General features: G+C 38.3%; 1 protein-coding gene across 8 annotated transcripts in view; it reads right to left on the minus strand.

Annotated features, from left to right (window-relative positions):
* The window catches only part of LOC105231102 (band 4.1-like protein 4), a 224591-nt gene that overhangs the window by 121138 nt on the left and 86326 nt on the right, over nucleotides 1–17127 (minus strand). For all 8 annotated transcript variants that reach the window (XM_049450541.1, XM_049450538.1, XM_049450537.1 and 5 more), the window contains one exon: nucleotides 4789–5257. In XM_049450541.1, coding sequence (XP_049306498.1) covers nucleotides 4789–4872 — 84 coding nt within the window. In that variant the 5' untranslated portion in view covers nucleotides 4873–5257. The remainder of the gene's footprint in view (nucleotides 1–4788; nucleotides 5258–17127) is intronic.

The raw sequence follows: 17127 nt of genomic DNA on the forward strand, positions 1-17127 counted from the left end.
CACTAATGCCAATTAATGTCTCGGCTTTAATTTCGTATGCGGCTTCGGCTTAATGTATTTGTACTGCTTCGGCAGTTCTTATGGCTGCTTTATGGCTTTATTGTTATTGTTGTTGTCTTGCTGGTTTGATTTGCAAGTCGTTTGCTGGCCTTAATGCTATTGCGTAGGTGTATTGCTTTGGTTGCTGTGGTGTTTGATGTCACCGCAGAGCTTTGAGCTGCGATTTGTATGCGGTGCCGAGGTATGTATATACGAGTACATACATAAGTGAAGCTAATGAAATCCATAACGTTTTTTCGAATGTTGGCATATGGAAACTGCTTATGTTCCAGCCCCCAAATTATAATATCAACAGAAATAAAATCTGTTCCATTGCATGTATCTCCAATAATAAGTATCTTAGACGTCTAGATCAGATCCACAGCGCCTTCTGAAACCTTATTCGCAGCGCAAAAATTACACAAAAAAGGCAGATCCATAGAGACAGCACCCCAAACACTAGTATTCAACATCGAAAGAGCTCTTGAATATAAGGAAAACACTATTGAAGACTTCCTGGACAGTTCTTGAGCATTTCATCGGAATCTATTCAGAAAAGCTTCGAGTCAGTAGGCACTAATCCTGCTATATAACATTGGATCAGAAACCTTTTGATCTCTACAAAGATAAAAGCAGCTAGAATGATCAAGGAAGTCTGTAGGGACACACCGCAGTGCAAGACGACGGGCTCCTCTGCAAAGTAATGATGCATAAACTGTTAAAGAACTTAGACGGCACAGTCCACAAGATGGGGGTATATGCAGACGGCATTGTCACATTAATAACGGAAAGATGTATACACACCTTTGGTGATATTATGACCGCCACTTTCAATACAGTCCGGAATCCAGAAAAACGAAATTGTTTGTATTTACTAATAAAAAGAACATCCCTACATGGTGGCTTCCTTCGACAAATGAACACAACCCTCTTTCGAAGACCGCAGCAAATACCTGGTAGTCTTGGACAGAAAACTGCTGTGCAAACAAATTCTGGAAGAAACAGTTAAAATGGTCTGGAATATCTTATAAGCGTGCAGGCAGGTGCTCTGAAAAGTCTGGCGCTTTCTCCCTCTCATGAACTCTGATACAGGGGTTAGTTGCGCTGTGCATAACCCGAAATCTAAGAATCTTTCAACGGTGGCCCTTGAACTAGTGCTGAACCTGCGATATATAGACCTCTTCGCTGAAAATTGCGTGTCAAAATCAGCAGGCCGACCGGATGCAGGAGAATCCACATAAAATACTTTGGACATAGCTCGGGATAATGGTTGTTTGGTAAGCATCGACTAAATTATACATACATGAGATATAGAAAGAGGTAGGTGGCGCAAGTTTATGTTAGCTGCACACAACACTCTAAATATTTATACAGATGGCTCGGAAATGGAGGACGAAGTTGTTGCGGGAATATTTTGTCCCAAGTTAGGCAAAGTCGGTATTTCAAGTTAAGCCGGACCGCTGCAGAAGAGTCCGCAAGAGCCTCATAATGTGACAAACGTCATCCGAAGGATGGTGTTGTTGCTGTATCGGCTTAAAACATTCCTGCAGTAATTTCGAAGCATGGTGCCAAGTTGACAGTCTTAAGTCGGATAAAAGTCCGGGTCCATTCCGGTTACTTAGTTAGTCGTCGGAACGTTCCGAAAGACGGTATACCCAGAGACTAACACCGGAATTCCATGCTTCTATATAAGTTATTTAGGAAATAGAAGGCTTTCATCAAAGCATAAGAGCGGAAACTTAAAATGTCTCGCCAATATAACAAAGTCATATTTAATATGCAGGTACCGTAGGTAAGTCTTTGGATGACACCTTAATTTTTTTTTATTAAAAACTTTATATCTTACACTTCGTCTGCTCACGAGCCGATTATTTGATGAATAATACCATTGATTTGCGCCCTGATTACATGTGTCAACGCCAGGTCAGCAACATAAATTTATATGAAATCCCTATAGGCACCGAAATTTCAGCAACAACAACTTCCACTTCAAGTGAGCTCACACGCCAATCACTTACCAAACCACGGTTTGCCCTCGACAGATGAATTTTCATTTCCGAAATCACATTTGGCCCCTACTGAGCACCATCTAATCATTGCAAAGCCTCAAGACAACGACAAAGGGCTGCCTTTGCCCCGGAGGGCCGGCCGGGGGGGCAAAGCAATCTCATGCGACAACCAACTGTGAACAGGTATTGAAATTGGAATTATGATTTAGTGGCGTTTATGTACAAATTCAACTGAATGATGAGGTATTTTTCAAGCACATTGAGCGTGTGTGTGTGTGAATGTGTTGAAATCCGGAGACTCGGCGTCGATATCGACACATTAATGAGCTGACACAATGGTACAAATTGCATAACACGAGCTCCAAGCCAACAAATGCCGAATTACGCAGCGCTTGTAGCCAAATTTATGCTTTACACGCATACAGATATATACATACCATCATATTTAGATGTATGTATGTGTTTGCTTTTGTATGGCAGTCCATAAGTGAAATAAAAATATTTCATTTTCATAAGCCACAATCAAACAGCATTGAAACAGTTGATACCATTGATTATCAGCGCAACAACACGCCACACACACACACGCGCACTCAAAATCACACACACACGCGCCAATGGGTTCGCACGCATGCCGAATCATTGGTTCACAAAACACACTTTGCGGTCATAATTCAAAGATTATTTTACGAGCTTGTTGTTTTTGTTACAGATTTTTGTTTGGCAGCGCACAATGTCGGTGAATTGCAGCCGCTGGAGCTGCTGAGGGGGGCGCTGCGGCCACATGGGGTAAATGCAATAAATTGGAATTTAATCATAATTTCGGCAGGCAACTCAACGAACACACACATACACACAAATATATGTATATATATACATATAAGTCAAAAAGCTGCCAACAACAACAGAAATATTTATCAACAACCCACACACTCATGCCTGTTCCCAGTCCGCATAGCAGCAGTGGCAGCCAACTAGCCATTGACTTGCCACAAATTCGATTTTGGCATTTCGATTTATTTCGAATGCGAATTTTGTGGGCTCATTTCGTTATTAACCGAGCACATGTTTCTATTTCACTTGAGCCGCCATGTCCCGTTGGATAGATATTTGTATGTAGTTTTGTTTGTCTATGTGTGTGTGTGTTAGGCTTCTATGTATTCGTGTAGTTGTTGTTGCTGGTTGATTGTTGCGGCTCGCCAATTTATATTCGTGAATATTTATTGATTACATGCTTGTAGTTGTCGCTTTTTGTTTGTTTTTGTTGTTATGTTTTTTACATTTTCGCATTTGCTTTCCCACAATTTACACTATTTAATTTGCCGGCTTTAATTGTGATTTTTTCGGGTTTTTAATTAGAGGTTACGCAAATTATTTGGCTTGGCTTCCACGAAATTATCTTGTCAATATTTTTAAGCGGCTTTAGCAAGTTCAATGGCATTGAATAACAGGTACGAACGGGCTAACTTCGATCACAGTCAAATTTTTTGTGCCATGGATCCATTCGGTGCATTAAAGTGCTATTGATGAAATGGTGTTCACCGTTTTTATATTTTCCAATTTATATTATACTAAACAAAGCAGTTAATAAAAATCTATAAATTTCCTCACGCTTCTGGGAAAAATCTTTTCTATGCTAGTTAGGAAGGGCCAAGTTCGGGTGCAATCAAACATTTTTATAAAGCCAGGGAAATGCCTAAAGGTGTAAAATGTCAACTAGAGGATCGGGATCTAAGCAATTATATATATATACATATATTGTGCTCTTATACTTTATATAAATCATATACTAACCGAGACATTCGGCATAGGATTTATTAAAAAACCATCATCATCATACAAGTACTTAGTATATGGAAGTTGAGGTAGTACCGACCTGATTTTACCTATTAACTATTATCATGCCACATACTAAAAATGTTTCATGGATATCATTAAGGTACCTTACATACAATCACCAATTAACATTATTAAATAATTTTATTAAAATGGTCTTTTACCTAAGCGCTTTTCAACGGAAACACATTATCTTATCAAACTGCTATCGTCCCACAGGTAGTCCATTTAATATCAGTAACCCTATATCTAGATCAAACAACTATGTAAATTATAAATTTTAAAAAGACTTCTTGAATAATATTTTTTATGATATCATAACATAATTTGCTCTTGGATCCCCAGATATCTTAAATAAAGATCATAATAATATTGCTAAAAGAATTCAGAGTCTGAAACCAAAACCATCTGTAGAGCCTTTCTTGAAGCAACAGACTTCTCAATTTTAAATATTTATTCGTTTATGCTTTTTCGCCAAATTCTCTTACTTTTGTGAGCATTTGAGTGGACCTGACAACGATTTTGCCACGAGTTTTGGGCTTGAGTTCGTCAATCATCCGAGGATGACATACATAATGTCGTAAAATATGACACTGAATGTGTAAGTGAGTGTAAAAAATAAAAAATAAATATCTTACGTTCTTTTCTTGATAATCTAACAACAACAAAAACAAACATTTCAACGCCGTTTTAATCAATAAAATCAGCAAGAAATTATCATTTTTGGAGTATTTTCTTATTTAAGCCTGATCTCTTTTATGATACTTAAGTGTTTCATCATTAACGCATTTCACCCTTCAGCTTATTTTAAACCTGATTCCACTTCTTTAAATACGCTGATACATATGAATATTTAGATTGATTATCATAAACGAATATTTTAATAATTTTAGAGTCCACTCACCTTGATTTCGTGTAAAAAATCCGTTTCGTCCAGCAGATTGATGCGCACGGACATAATCCGCGAGGGGCGGCAGAGGCAATTCATCTTGCTGCTCTTCGCTGAACTGCTACTAAATCATACACACACACTGACAAACACACAGCGGGCGATTGCTGTTACTCTGGCTTGAAATAAAGCACACTCACATGTGTACATTTACATTCATCGAAATCGAGCACATTTTTCACACTTAATCGCGTAATTTTGGAACTCATTAACCGCTTAATTCTTGACTTTATAACTTACGAGTAGAGCACTCTTTCATTGTAAATTATGATTTCTATAATGTGTATGTGTGTATTTCTTCTGCACTTATTGATTATGGTTTCACTTAATTCTTATTTATTTCAACACATTTATTCTAATCAAACTCATATTAATCATGCTTCCCATTGTTCCAGTGGATTTTCGAAGCATTCTTTGGGTGAATCTGCAAATAAGCGAAGAAGAGATAATACAATTAGAATGAGTTCACATTTTTATGTTATTTGTATATATGTATATGTATGCAAAGCTTTCAATGACTGCATAAAAAAAGAATTGCAGACCTAAAAATTATAGAATACAAATTTTGAAGGTTTCAGTACTCTTGATGTGTTTAAAAAATTGCGCGAATTTTAAAATTAAAATTTCGACGGTTAGAAGAAATTTTGAACTTTTCCAGTTGAGATCATTGCTTTCTTTGTCGATTTGATCGTGAATTCTTGGCCAGAATCAAATGGGTAACGATGGTCCAGCCCCTACATATGTATATTCGACAGTCATGACTGCCTGTGACTTATACGAGTACCTATTATAAAGATAACCTTCAAACGTCGTTGGTTTAGAAACATAAGCTGAAGGCCATCTGAAAAATTCGAGTTCGAGAAGGCTTTCGACGAATGGAAGAAGCGCTGGCATAATATCGAATGAAGGCGACAACATTAACACCGACAAATAAATAATTTTTTTTTTTTGTAATGGATGAAAACTTCCATTATTTTTTTAGCACACTTCGCATTTAAAGCAATCCGGTTCAAATTGGATTTGAGTGACAACTAATCAACTCAACGTAAAAAACAACAATAAGACTGCGCTGATCAGTTTACATCCAATCGATGGGAGGTCTTTGGTTCTGAAAGGCAGGTTATGACTGTCTTTTAAAAATCACGTAAAGCAATTTTTTTCTTTCTCCGGAAAGATCGGCTAACGAAACAGAAAAACGATCAACTGGCTAATGTGGTTTTGGGTCGAAAGACGCAGTCAGTTGTCTTAGCAGTCAACTAGCGTATATAATATATACATATGTACATATATATAACGGGTGGGCCATCTAACGGGTTGAATTTGAATTATCTATATTTTGACATTGGAAACGTCAAATACCATTCGGAAAGTGACAGATATTCGGTAAAAAGTCTAAAATTTACGAAATGGGTAGCTCTTCACTAGAAGAAAACTGGGAAATATTGACAGATTGGGCAGAAGATCGTTTGACCGAGGATGGTCAATTATACCGAAAAATCATCTTTTCGGACGAGGCTCATTTCCAACTCGATGGTTACGTTAACAAGCAGAATTGTCGCATTTGGGGCACAGAATCGTCGAGAAGCCAATGCCCCCAGCACGAATCACTGTATAATGCGGATTTTGGTCTGGTGGAATCATCGGCCCATTTTTGTTCGAAAATGAAGAAGAAACCGTAACCATCAATGGTGAGCGATATCGCGCAATGTTAACCGAATTTTTCTTCAAGCAAATTGAAGAGGAAGACTTGGATAACATTTGGTTCCAGCAGGACGGCGCTACGTGCCATACAGAAAACGCTACACTTAATCTTTTACGCCCTATCTTCGAAATTTAAAATTTTATATGGCCCACCCTATACAATTTGTCTGCATCAGTGACAACAATGTTGCATTCAACTAAACAATATCGAACTCAAGGCTTGACCAATCCTACAAATACATAAATTGTACCGACAGCCGCGCGGAAATTAGAACGATATTGGATCGATATACGACTAAGTATGTATGAATGTATGTATAAATGTACTAAAGTGTGCATTGTAAAAAATTTACAAGAATTTTCTCACCCTACCTAGAAAAAATTTAACACTGTGTATTCATATAATGCTGAACCCAATGTATAAGATATACATATGTACGAGTACAACTACTAACAACACGTAATGTACATATATAATGAAGACAGAGGTGTTATAAACAATACTTGTTCTAATAAATTTTTTTAGCTTTTCCTGTTTTTTACTTTTATAATAAAAGGTGATTTTTAGACGTGAGATTGCGAATTTCACAAGCAAGTTATTTTCAGCGCTGAAACTCACTTTGCGTTTTCAAATGAAATTATCCCATTTGGAATGATGATAAACCTCAAGCTATTGTTGAGAGCCGTTATATCTTCAAGAAGTCAATTTTGGTGCTCTATGCGCAGAAGGAGTCCCTAGTCCACATTTCTTCAAACACTAAGCCGGCAATAATGTTACAGTCAATGACGAACGCTGTAGAGCAATGACTAATGACTTTTCCGTGCCTAAAATGATATAGACGATCTTTGCTACCAACAAGACGGTGCTGAATGCCTAATTGCTAATGAAATAATTAATTCTTTGCAGTTAACTTTTATTATCTCACGTCGTGGACCTGTAGCTTAGACTTCCAGATCGCTGGGTTTACCACCGCTGGCTGTGAAGTCGCTTGTCTACGCACATAAATTCTAAACGTATGACGCCCGGTCTTTCCAACGGATACCTTATCTTTCTAATAGAGTGAAGATTTTCCTCTTCATCTGTTTTCCCGGCGGGTGCTAAATCGATAAATTTCAAATCTGGAGTCTCTAAATTCGTTGAACTATGTCAATGTCGTCGTACATCTTGTTTAGCTCATCATTGCATCGACTGTTATCGTCCATGCCTCTGCTCTACATTGCAGGACGGGGATGATGAGGAACTTGTTTGGTCTTTGTTAGCCGATAGAGGACTTTACTTTGCCTACTCAGTCCAAAGTAGTATCTGTTGGTTGGTCCTGTGTTGGATTTCAAGGCTGATGTTGATGCTGGATAGGCGAAATTATTTACGACTTCGATGTTCTGAGTGTCAACAGTGACATGGGAATCAAGCTGTGAGTGCGAAGACTATTTCTTTGATGACAAGAGATATTTTGTCTTACCCTCGTTCATTAACAAACCCATTTGTTTCGCTTCCTATCCAAACTGAAGAAAGCAAAGCTCTATATAAATATGCAGCTCGACTTATTTTCTCCAGCAATAGATTGAAGAAGTCGAAAGGGAGTCACATTGATTGAAACCGCCTTTCACCGCCTTTGGTTTCGATTGGCACGGTCCTTCCCCATCCTGACGGAGCTATTGATATTGTTATTTGAAAACTACTTGTCTAAAAAAAAACACCCTTTATAAACCGCAAATAAAAGCAGTTAGGCGCTTAAAATCATTTAATTTTTATGTTGTGGCCATTTTTATTGGAATTACTGGCAACTTCGAACGTGCGAATGCAAATATATACATACATATATGTATGTATGTTATTCGAGCAAAGAATTGTAAATAATAATACCGCCTAGAACAAACAAGCGCTTGCTGCGCGCCTACTTTGGCTGCGCGCATAATTATTATTTATTTTCTTCGTTTGCTCGCGATTAATTCTGTGTTTATTTACTTGCTCTGGCGGCGCGTGAGAAAAATTCGCAAACAATTGTTGCTGTGCCGCAGCTAGCAAGTTGGACTTAAGTATAGGGTGATTTTTTAAGAGCTTGATAACTTTTTTTTAAAAAAAACGCATAAAATTTGCAAAATCTCATCGGTTCTTTATTTGAAACGTTAGATTGGTTCATGACATTTACTTTTTGAAGATAATTTCATTTAAATGTTGACCGCGGCTGCGTCTTAGGTGGTCCATTCGGAAAGTCCAATTTTGGGCAACTTTTTCGAGCATTTCGGCCGGAATAGCCCGAATTTCTTCGGAAATGTTGTCTTCCAAAGCTGGAATAGTTGCTGGCTTATTTCTGTAGACTTTAGACTTGACGTAGCCCCACAAAAAATAGTCTAAAGGCGTTAAATCGCATGATCTTGGTGGCCAACTTACGGGTCCATTTCTTGAGATGAATTGTTGTCCGAAGTTTTCCCTCAAAATGGCCATAGAATCGCGAGCTGTGTGGCATGTAGCGCCATCTTGTTGAAACCACATGTCAACCAAGTTCAGTTCTTCCATTTTTGGCAACAAAAAGTTTGTTAGCATCGAACGATAGCGATCGCCATTCACCGTAACGTTGCGTCCAACAGCATCTTTGAAAAAATACGGTCCAATGATTCCATCAGCGTACAAACCACACCAAACAGTGCATTTTTCGGGATGCATGGGCAGTTCTTGAACGGCTTCTGGTTGCTCTTCACCCCAAATGCGGCAATTTTGCTTATTTACGTAGCCATTCAACCAGAAATGAGCCTCATCGCTGAACAAAATTAAAGCGCGAAACACATTTCGAACCGAACACTGATTTTGGTAATAAAATTCAATGATTTGGAAAAGTTGCTCGTTTATAAGTCTATTCATGATGAAATGTCAAAGCATACTGAGCATCTTTCTCTTTGACACCATGTCTGAAATCCCACGTGATCTGTCAAATACTAATGCATGAAAATCCTAACCTCAAAAAAATCACCCGTTACATAGTTAAGCACTCATAAGTGCATGCAGGCATAGTTATAAGCATGCTTAGTGTGGCATGTACGAAAATACGAAAATATTTGCTACAACTTGACTTAAAGCATACATATATGCATGTATGTGTGTGTGTAAATAAAAATATTGCTTGTTGCAAGCAGTGTGGTAAGTGTGGCAGTTACAGCGCACCAACTGGTGCATGCCACACTCGACAATTGGCGCGCACTCGGCACTTGCAACATGAGCGGGACGACTTCTACTCGAGTAAATTTACTATTACTTGCAAATGTAGACGCCAAGCGAAGGGGGAAGGGCGCACAATGCGTGCGGCTTTCGTGGATTAAGCGGCAGCCGGAACTTTGGCTTTAGATTGAAAGCTACGGCAAGCAAGCAACGGATAAGTGTAGAAATTACAACTCGACTTCTATTATTTATTACCAGCACTTACTGGTTGTTGTTACTTTTTTCATGCTAGTAACAGCAACAGCGGCAAGAAATAGCACGAAAAGTTAATTAACCACTTAAAAAATCAGGCCAAATCGCAAACGTGGATTTCGCTAACGAATTCTAAGTGCACAAGCACTTGGCGCGCCCTTTCGCTCGCGCGAGTGAAAATACTCGTAGCCGCCACTCTGGATATCTGCAGCGAATTTTACTACTTGCTTACATATGTATATACAGGTTTTTGCTGATAAACAAGGTAACTTGGAGGGGGAGGCGGGCACCCGTGCGCTCAGACACTTGAGCGCCTGTTGTAGGTGGCCTCTTATTGTTAGTGGTGGCGCTGAAATCAGCAGTAAATTTGAATGACCAACCGACCTACTTTTTCACAATAATCGCTAGTATCCAATGCCGTTCTTGACGGGGAAATTGGAGTAGCCTGCGTCCATAGTAGTACTTTTTGCAGCGAAATTGCAGCTCTTATTTCGATTTTCGGCTTTGTTGCAAGCGTTGTGCGGCAGCTGTTTCATATTGTGTTTTCATCGCGAATGTGGCACACAAAGTAATCGAATTTGCAGTGTTGTTGGCATACGAAAAATGTTGCAAAGAAATTGTAACACTTGATGCGAGCAATGCTTTGAATTCTAATTACAACTGCGGGGTCCATGGAGGGTTCTACGTATTAAAGGGAAAAACACTTGAGAAGTATAAAAATAGTAGCCAGCTGAGAAAGCAAAATATCACACAAAAATAAAGAGATTATATTGGTTTTTCCTATCTCTAGTTTTTGAATACATGAATGTATAGTGAAGAACTTAAGTAACCTGTTGATGTAGCAGATAATCCGTTACCATGACAGTCGGGTCTCTATAACCGGAAGGGATCCCAATTTTTTTGTACCGAGGGCTGTAAGCTCTGAGAGCTAGGTTTCTTCTATAAGAGTGTGCAACTGCAGGCGGACGCCGATGATATTGACGCCATTGGTCTCAACAACCGAGTCGTTAGCTCTGCTTTCTCCAGAATGGATGGGGAAGCGAAGCAAGTAGGTTTGGTAGTGAACGAATTTCTTGCCTACGAGAGAGAATTTGGAAATCGAAAGTCAATTTGCGAAATAACATCTGTCAATCATGCAAGGTGTTTAATATGAGTTAAAAATGCTTAAAGAACCAAAAAAAGTCCAGAAAATTGGCAAGCGATTCATCGGCCAACTTTAAAGGTGTTGAAAGAAGCACGGAACAAAAGCGCAATATAGACAGGTGGATATATATAATAGATAATCGCGTATACAGTACAAAATATGTATACCCACATTGCCACCAATTACATGCCATCAAGTCTTCAACTATTCAACTACTTTTGGTGAAGTTACTGGTGGAGAAGTGGAATACTAGCATACAAGTTTGTACACCATATTTGCCTTTCTTTTAATAAAATTAACGCTGCAAAATAAAATCAACTTCATTAGGTCGCCTATGCAACGCGTTGATACTCCATGACGAGTGTGTGAAAGCTTGCCGCCACTTCAAATGAAAGCAACAAAAAGTCTCATTAGTTGCAACAGCAAAAATAGCGGCTGAAATAGAATGCATTGAATGACAGTGAGCTTACGAAGCTTCGAATTTAGATCCATAGAAGCAGTGCAGTATGTATGTTTGCATATGTGATGCGGAAACTAGTTTAATGATGTAACTCTATAGCCGAGTGACTCACATCCATAAAAGAAATTTGAATGGAGTCGTATTGATGCAACATGCAGTCATAATTTGGGTTTAATAGAGTGGAAAGCGGGAGTTGTGATTATCCACGAATTATTATATGAGATATATGAAATATATGTACCTATATACCATATATTTGCAAGCAAATACCCACCAGCAAATTATTTTATTAAAAGTTTTTTGATTACGAAAAAATAAATATTATTTTTGAACTAAAAATACGACAACTAGTCTTAAATTGATTTATAAGTAACTAATGTGCGAACTACTTTCTATATAACTAGTTGTGAAATTAGTTCAAATTATGCAGTATCATTATGCTAGAAATGCAACCAAGTTCCCCACATTTTTTACCACTGAAACCTTAGACGTTAGCTTGTAAAAGACAGTCGCGTTAGCTTAAAATTAATGTAAGATTTTTGCTTCGTTCAAAACTTGAAGCTTTTTGCAAACTACTCAAGTTTTCAATACTCGCTTTAGTTTTAATCAAAGCAAAAGTTACAGATATAATCCTGATAATTTTGATATCTGACTGTGTTGCTCACTAATCCGTACGAATTTAACGAACTACCTCATTGTCCGATTTCCATATCAACTATGTGATGAGAATCAATAAAACAGTCGGCAAATTCCTGACATTCAGTCGAATCTGGCGAACTCTTTCTATCTTGACTTTGTTAAGCGCTTTGTCTCTTAGAAGTTTGGTTATTGGTTTCGAAGTTAAATTAATAGTTCTGTTAGTTTAGTTAGTTTCTATTATAACCCATTTGAACAAACCATGGTTATCATTCCTTCAGAGATTCAAGCACTTATCAAAGTTCAGAATTTTCGAAATCGACGCTAAAACATGTCTCATACCAAGAAGACACTGGCATTGAATGCAATTCTGCACATCGCATCCAACGAAATAGCTAACAGGTGCATTGCTTTGAGGGTCGCTACAATACACAGGGAAGTTGGGTACATGAAAGAGTCCATACTGCGAAATAATCATGCATGCCTGAAGAGGTACAGATAGATCACTGAGCAGAGACGCAGTGAGATTTTTCACAGCTGGGTCGAAACTCAGACGGAAAGTTGAGTAGACGTATTGTTCTGTAGAGCAGCATCTTTCAGTAAGGCGAGCATTCACCCAGAATATGGTGGCAGTACTAGTTTTGAGCTCGATATCTGCACGCTCAGAGTTAATGAAGGATTGTCTGACCCCACTATTTTGTTATCATGCCTGGACTTCGCTTGAAATTAGAAGGCGATAGCTAAATGTCTGGCTTCGGGTCTACTGCAAATAGAGGAAATCCATTATCTCAAAATTCTCTCAGAAAGGTTCATGTGGGCGCATTGTGGAACCTGACATGACGTATTTCGATATCACAATGTACCGTCATTCTCAGCTATTCAAATGTGATCTGTTTTTGGCCGACTTTTTAACCTAATCCGCAATATCCGGTTCCACATTATCCGAACTGACTCAAATTTTATTCGATCTATTTTAGTCGGTTTAGCTTTGTTTGGATCGTTAAATGTTTGATGGCTGATATAGATAGAACCAACTTGGACTGCTGTATGTAGTCCTTTGTGTAGCCATAGAAACAAGGAACTCCTGTGATTGAACTTATGAATTAGCAAAAGGTACAGACATTTAATTTATAATCCCGCCACTTCGGTAGGAAGGTATAGGCAACCAAATGCGGTACAGTCAAGAAGAAAGTATTGAGTTGTTTTCATCTTATATTCTTCCCTACATCTTGTGCAGATGACGTCTGGTGAGATTCCCAGCCACAAGGGACGCCAAAAAAGCAATGGCCTGTTAAAAGCCCCAAACTAGGGAGAGGCTAGCCTTACTGAGGGCAAAGAGATCAGTAAACATCCCCATTTCTTTCAAATTGTCAAATGATTTTAAATTGCATGTCATGTTTATGGATTTATATGTTTTTCAGTCTATTGAGAAATATTTTTTGTAAGCTGATACGAAGAAAGTACTTAAAGCGCTCCAAAGCTTAATTTTATGGCTGGGTAAATGTGTTGAGTATCTGGAGCTGTCGTTTCACCTGTCAACGCTTTGTTTTTATTTATTTGAGCATGTCATTCACAGATGTGTTTCCACATCAACTTATACACAAATCAGTTTTAATATTTTTTTTGCTATTTTTCTATAGACTGTTTGGTTCTTTTCTGTTCCTTTTACATCAATGAAGGATCTAATAACAGTTAGGGTCTCATATTCAAACACATATGCTGGAGTATGTCAGTTATACACACTTAGATACAGAGAGACTGGCTGACAGGATGATAGACATATAGCTGACTATCCTAGCAGAGGAAAGGATATACATTTTTTTTATTTTTCGCAAGTTTTAGTCGGCGAAAAAAAATAAAACAAATAATAAAAATTAAAGGATTTGTTTAGCAAAATGTTGCAGACTTCATTTGAAAGACATGAATCATAAATGCGAACTTAAATTGCATGGAAACCCAACAAATGTAGGGTTAAATTCACACTAATATGAAAGCAGCTTTAACATAATGAAGTTATATGGGGCAAACACACTCTACATACATATGTATGTGTCGGTACAGAAATGACGTTAAGATAAGCAAGAAAGCGACAGTGATGGATTTGCCATAAAACTGTGCCAAACGCAAGCCAAATGACCAATGAATCAAAAAAGGACTCCAAGTCGACTGCAAGAATCACTCACAAAGATTCGAAGATTCAGAGAAATTGAAGTAAACAAAAAGCTACAGCGACAACAACAACTAAAATAATGTATTACTTTTTATATGTGCGCGCTGCTAGCCTTTTATTAAAGGTTTTCATTAGACCTAACAGGCGTTTTGTGCCACTTTTTCGCTGGCACAAACTGAGACGAGCGCTCAGCTGCAACCATTTCTTGCACGATAATAGCAACCGTTAGCAAGAAAATATGTGAAATGTGTGGGCGCTTGCAGAAATCATTCATAAATTGCAAAAAATAGCGAAGAAAATGCGGCAAATGGCAAAAGCGCCGGCATATTTATAGCGCCGAGTTCATGGCGTGGAAAAAAGACAACAACGCCTAGATGTAGGCTAGCATTTTTTCGGCTTCTTGCCAGCAGCTGGTATGTGTGAGAAGTGGATGGGGACTATGCAAGCGCGCTTGTGGCTGTGTGTGTGCCATGAAATTAGGTGTGATATATCACAGATATGAATGAACTCCGAGCTCGGCGAACGTTTGTTGCGGCAACGAAGGAATGTGGAAAATTGGGGGAAGCAAACATGCGCTTTTTTTTGCTTTCAACCAAATGAAAATGTGCAAATAAAGTTGCCTTTCGGCAGGCATATGTGTGTGATTCATGAATTTCATAAGCTCGAAATGGTTATTACGACTAACACTTCAGTGAGCAGCCGCAGCCGAAGACGCTGGAGACCCGGCGACGCATCCCAGTTGGGGCCAGGGCATACTTACATATGAAGATATATATGGCGTGAGCTATTGTTGAGTGGCTCAGCTGTGCCTTTAAAAAGAGGGAAAAATATGCAGCTAGAATTTTTGCCAGTTATTTTGCTATATTTTACAGCTCATAAGCGCCACGCACACCAGCGCATTATTCTTGCAACATTTTTTCTCTGCGTCTTCTGATGCTTTGCGCGCGCAAAACAATACACTGCCATATATCAACAGCGCTTCACAACTCCTTATTATTATTGTTATTTGCGCTTTCAGCTGCAGACGTTGCTGTGCTGTATGTCATCTAGATGAAAGTAAAGGCGTATTCGGCAGCGCGGCAGCAGGGAAGCTGCCATGGCGCGTATGGAGCGTAAGCTTGTCAGCGGTTTTAAAGCAGTACGCAGACAATATCTCCCCACACACAGACAAATATATATATATATATATATGTATAACTGTAAAACATAGCGTCAACCAGCAATTGTAAGGTACTCTTCCCTTACCCACCGCCGCGCTAGCTGGTTTATACTTGGCGTGTCTAAGTTTGCTGCTTTCTGTTTCCTAGAATGTACCACAGGCTTTAATGGCTGACATGTTGTGGTCGTTGTCACAGTTTTTTTTTGTTTTTTTTTTTTAATTTTTTTTTGTTGCTTTTGGTATTATTTTTCCAGTTATAACGCCGCTCAGCTCCTTTGCCGCTGAAAGTATTGCTGCTGTCGTTGTTGTTGCTCATGCTGTCATTGTCACCGCGACGCGTCACATTGTTGCCGCTACTCGTCGGTTGGCTTTTCGTCTTGATAAAGGCGTTGACAACGCTGATGGCTTTGTAGATAATAATGATGACACAATGTTTCAATGTTGATGATGATAAAAATGTTGTTATGCTCTGCTTCGCTTTTTTGCAAATGTACGTTGCACGTTGTTCTGTCGCTCATAAAATATTGCTGATTACGATAATGTGTACAAGGTTCATATTACCCCAAAGCAAGGCGGGCACTGTTACATTTTTATTAATCTATAATTTAGACAGTTGATTTCCAAACATAAATTATTTGCAAATAGCAATTCGAAACAAGTTTGTATGGCTGTTGAAGTACGAAATTGATTTTGGTACTCGAATTCGCAATTTTTCGTATTCATGAGTAGGTTTCAACTCAGCACTTTTGATTTGACATATTGCTGCGGATCTTTGTACTTCAAGGTTTTCAATTGCAAGGCAAGAAAGTAGTAAAAAATACGTTTCAGTAAAAAATTACGTATCTTGACATAACAAAATTTAAAAAAAAATTGCTATTATTGCTGTTAGCTTCAAATACTCAAGAAGCTCCCTTGTTATCATTTTCTTCGCTTCATTCTTCTCTTTTTCGATTATTTATTTCCTTTATTCGTTTCTGGTGACCTAAAATACTGTTTGCGTCTCCGAGTTCTTCTTCAAGAGATTTCATGTATATACAGTAGCTTAATGTGTTTATTCTTCGAAGCTTTCAAGAATGTAACCTTAACTTTCATTTGACGATATTTTCTTGTCAGATTGGTCGTTTGATTCAGCGAAGAGTTTATCAGGTATATTATTCCATTGCTCATGCAAAAACCAGCGAAACAACCGTTAAGTTTTTGGAACTTTGAGTAAAAGCAAACTATAATTTGTGTTCCTCAGGGAACCATATAACATTTAGTCACCGTTTGATTTCGTACAGCGCTGCCTTTCTCTAGACAGCTCTAATTTATTTAAACTCTGCAGTATTTACAATAAAAAATATATTTATTTGTTTTGTCATTTTGGGCATTTATTTCACATTTGGATCATTCACAGTCAAGAAGAAGGTTCAACATTTTAAAATGGTATACTTGTGAATTCAAATCGTCCAACCGTCGACTTCTGAGTGCAAAACCTATGAGCTCAGTAATACTATATGCCGCTCCTTTATGGACACAAGCACTAAAGTACTAGACTTAAAAGTGTATGCCAGGAGAGGAGAGAAAGAAGAGCATAATTATATGGCAGCAACGGTGGCAAACTTCAACCAAAGGACGG

The sequence above is a fragment of the Bactrocera dorsalis genome, chromosome 2 (genome assembly GCF_023373825.1).
Source record: "Bactrocera dorsalis isolate Fly_Bdor chromosome 2, ASM2337382v1, whole genome shotgun sequence".
In the NCBI taxonomy this organism is placed as follows: domain Eukaryota; kingdom Metazoa; phylum Arthropoda; class Insecta; order Diptera; family Tephritidae; genus Bactrocera; species Bactrocera dorsalis.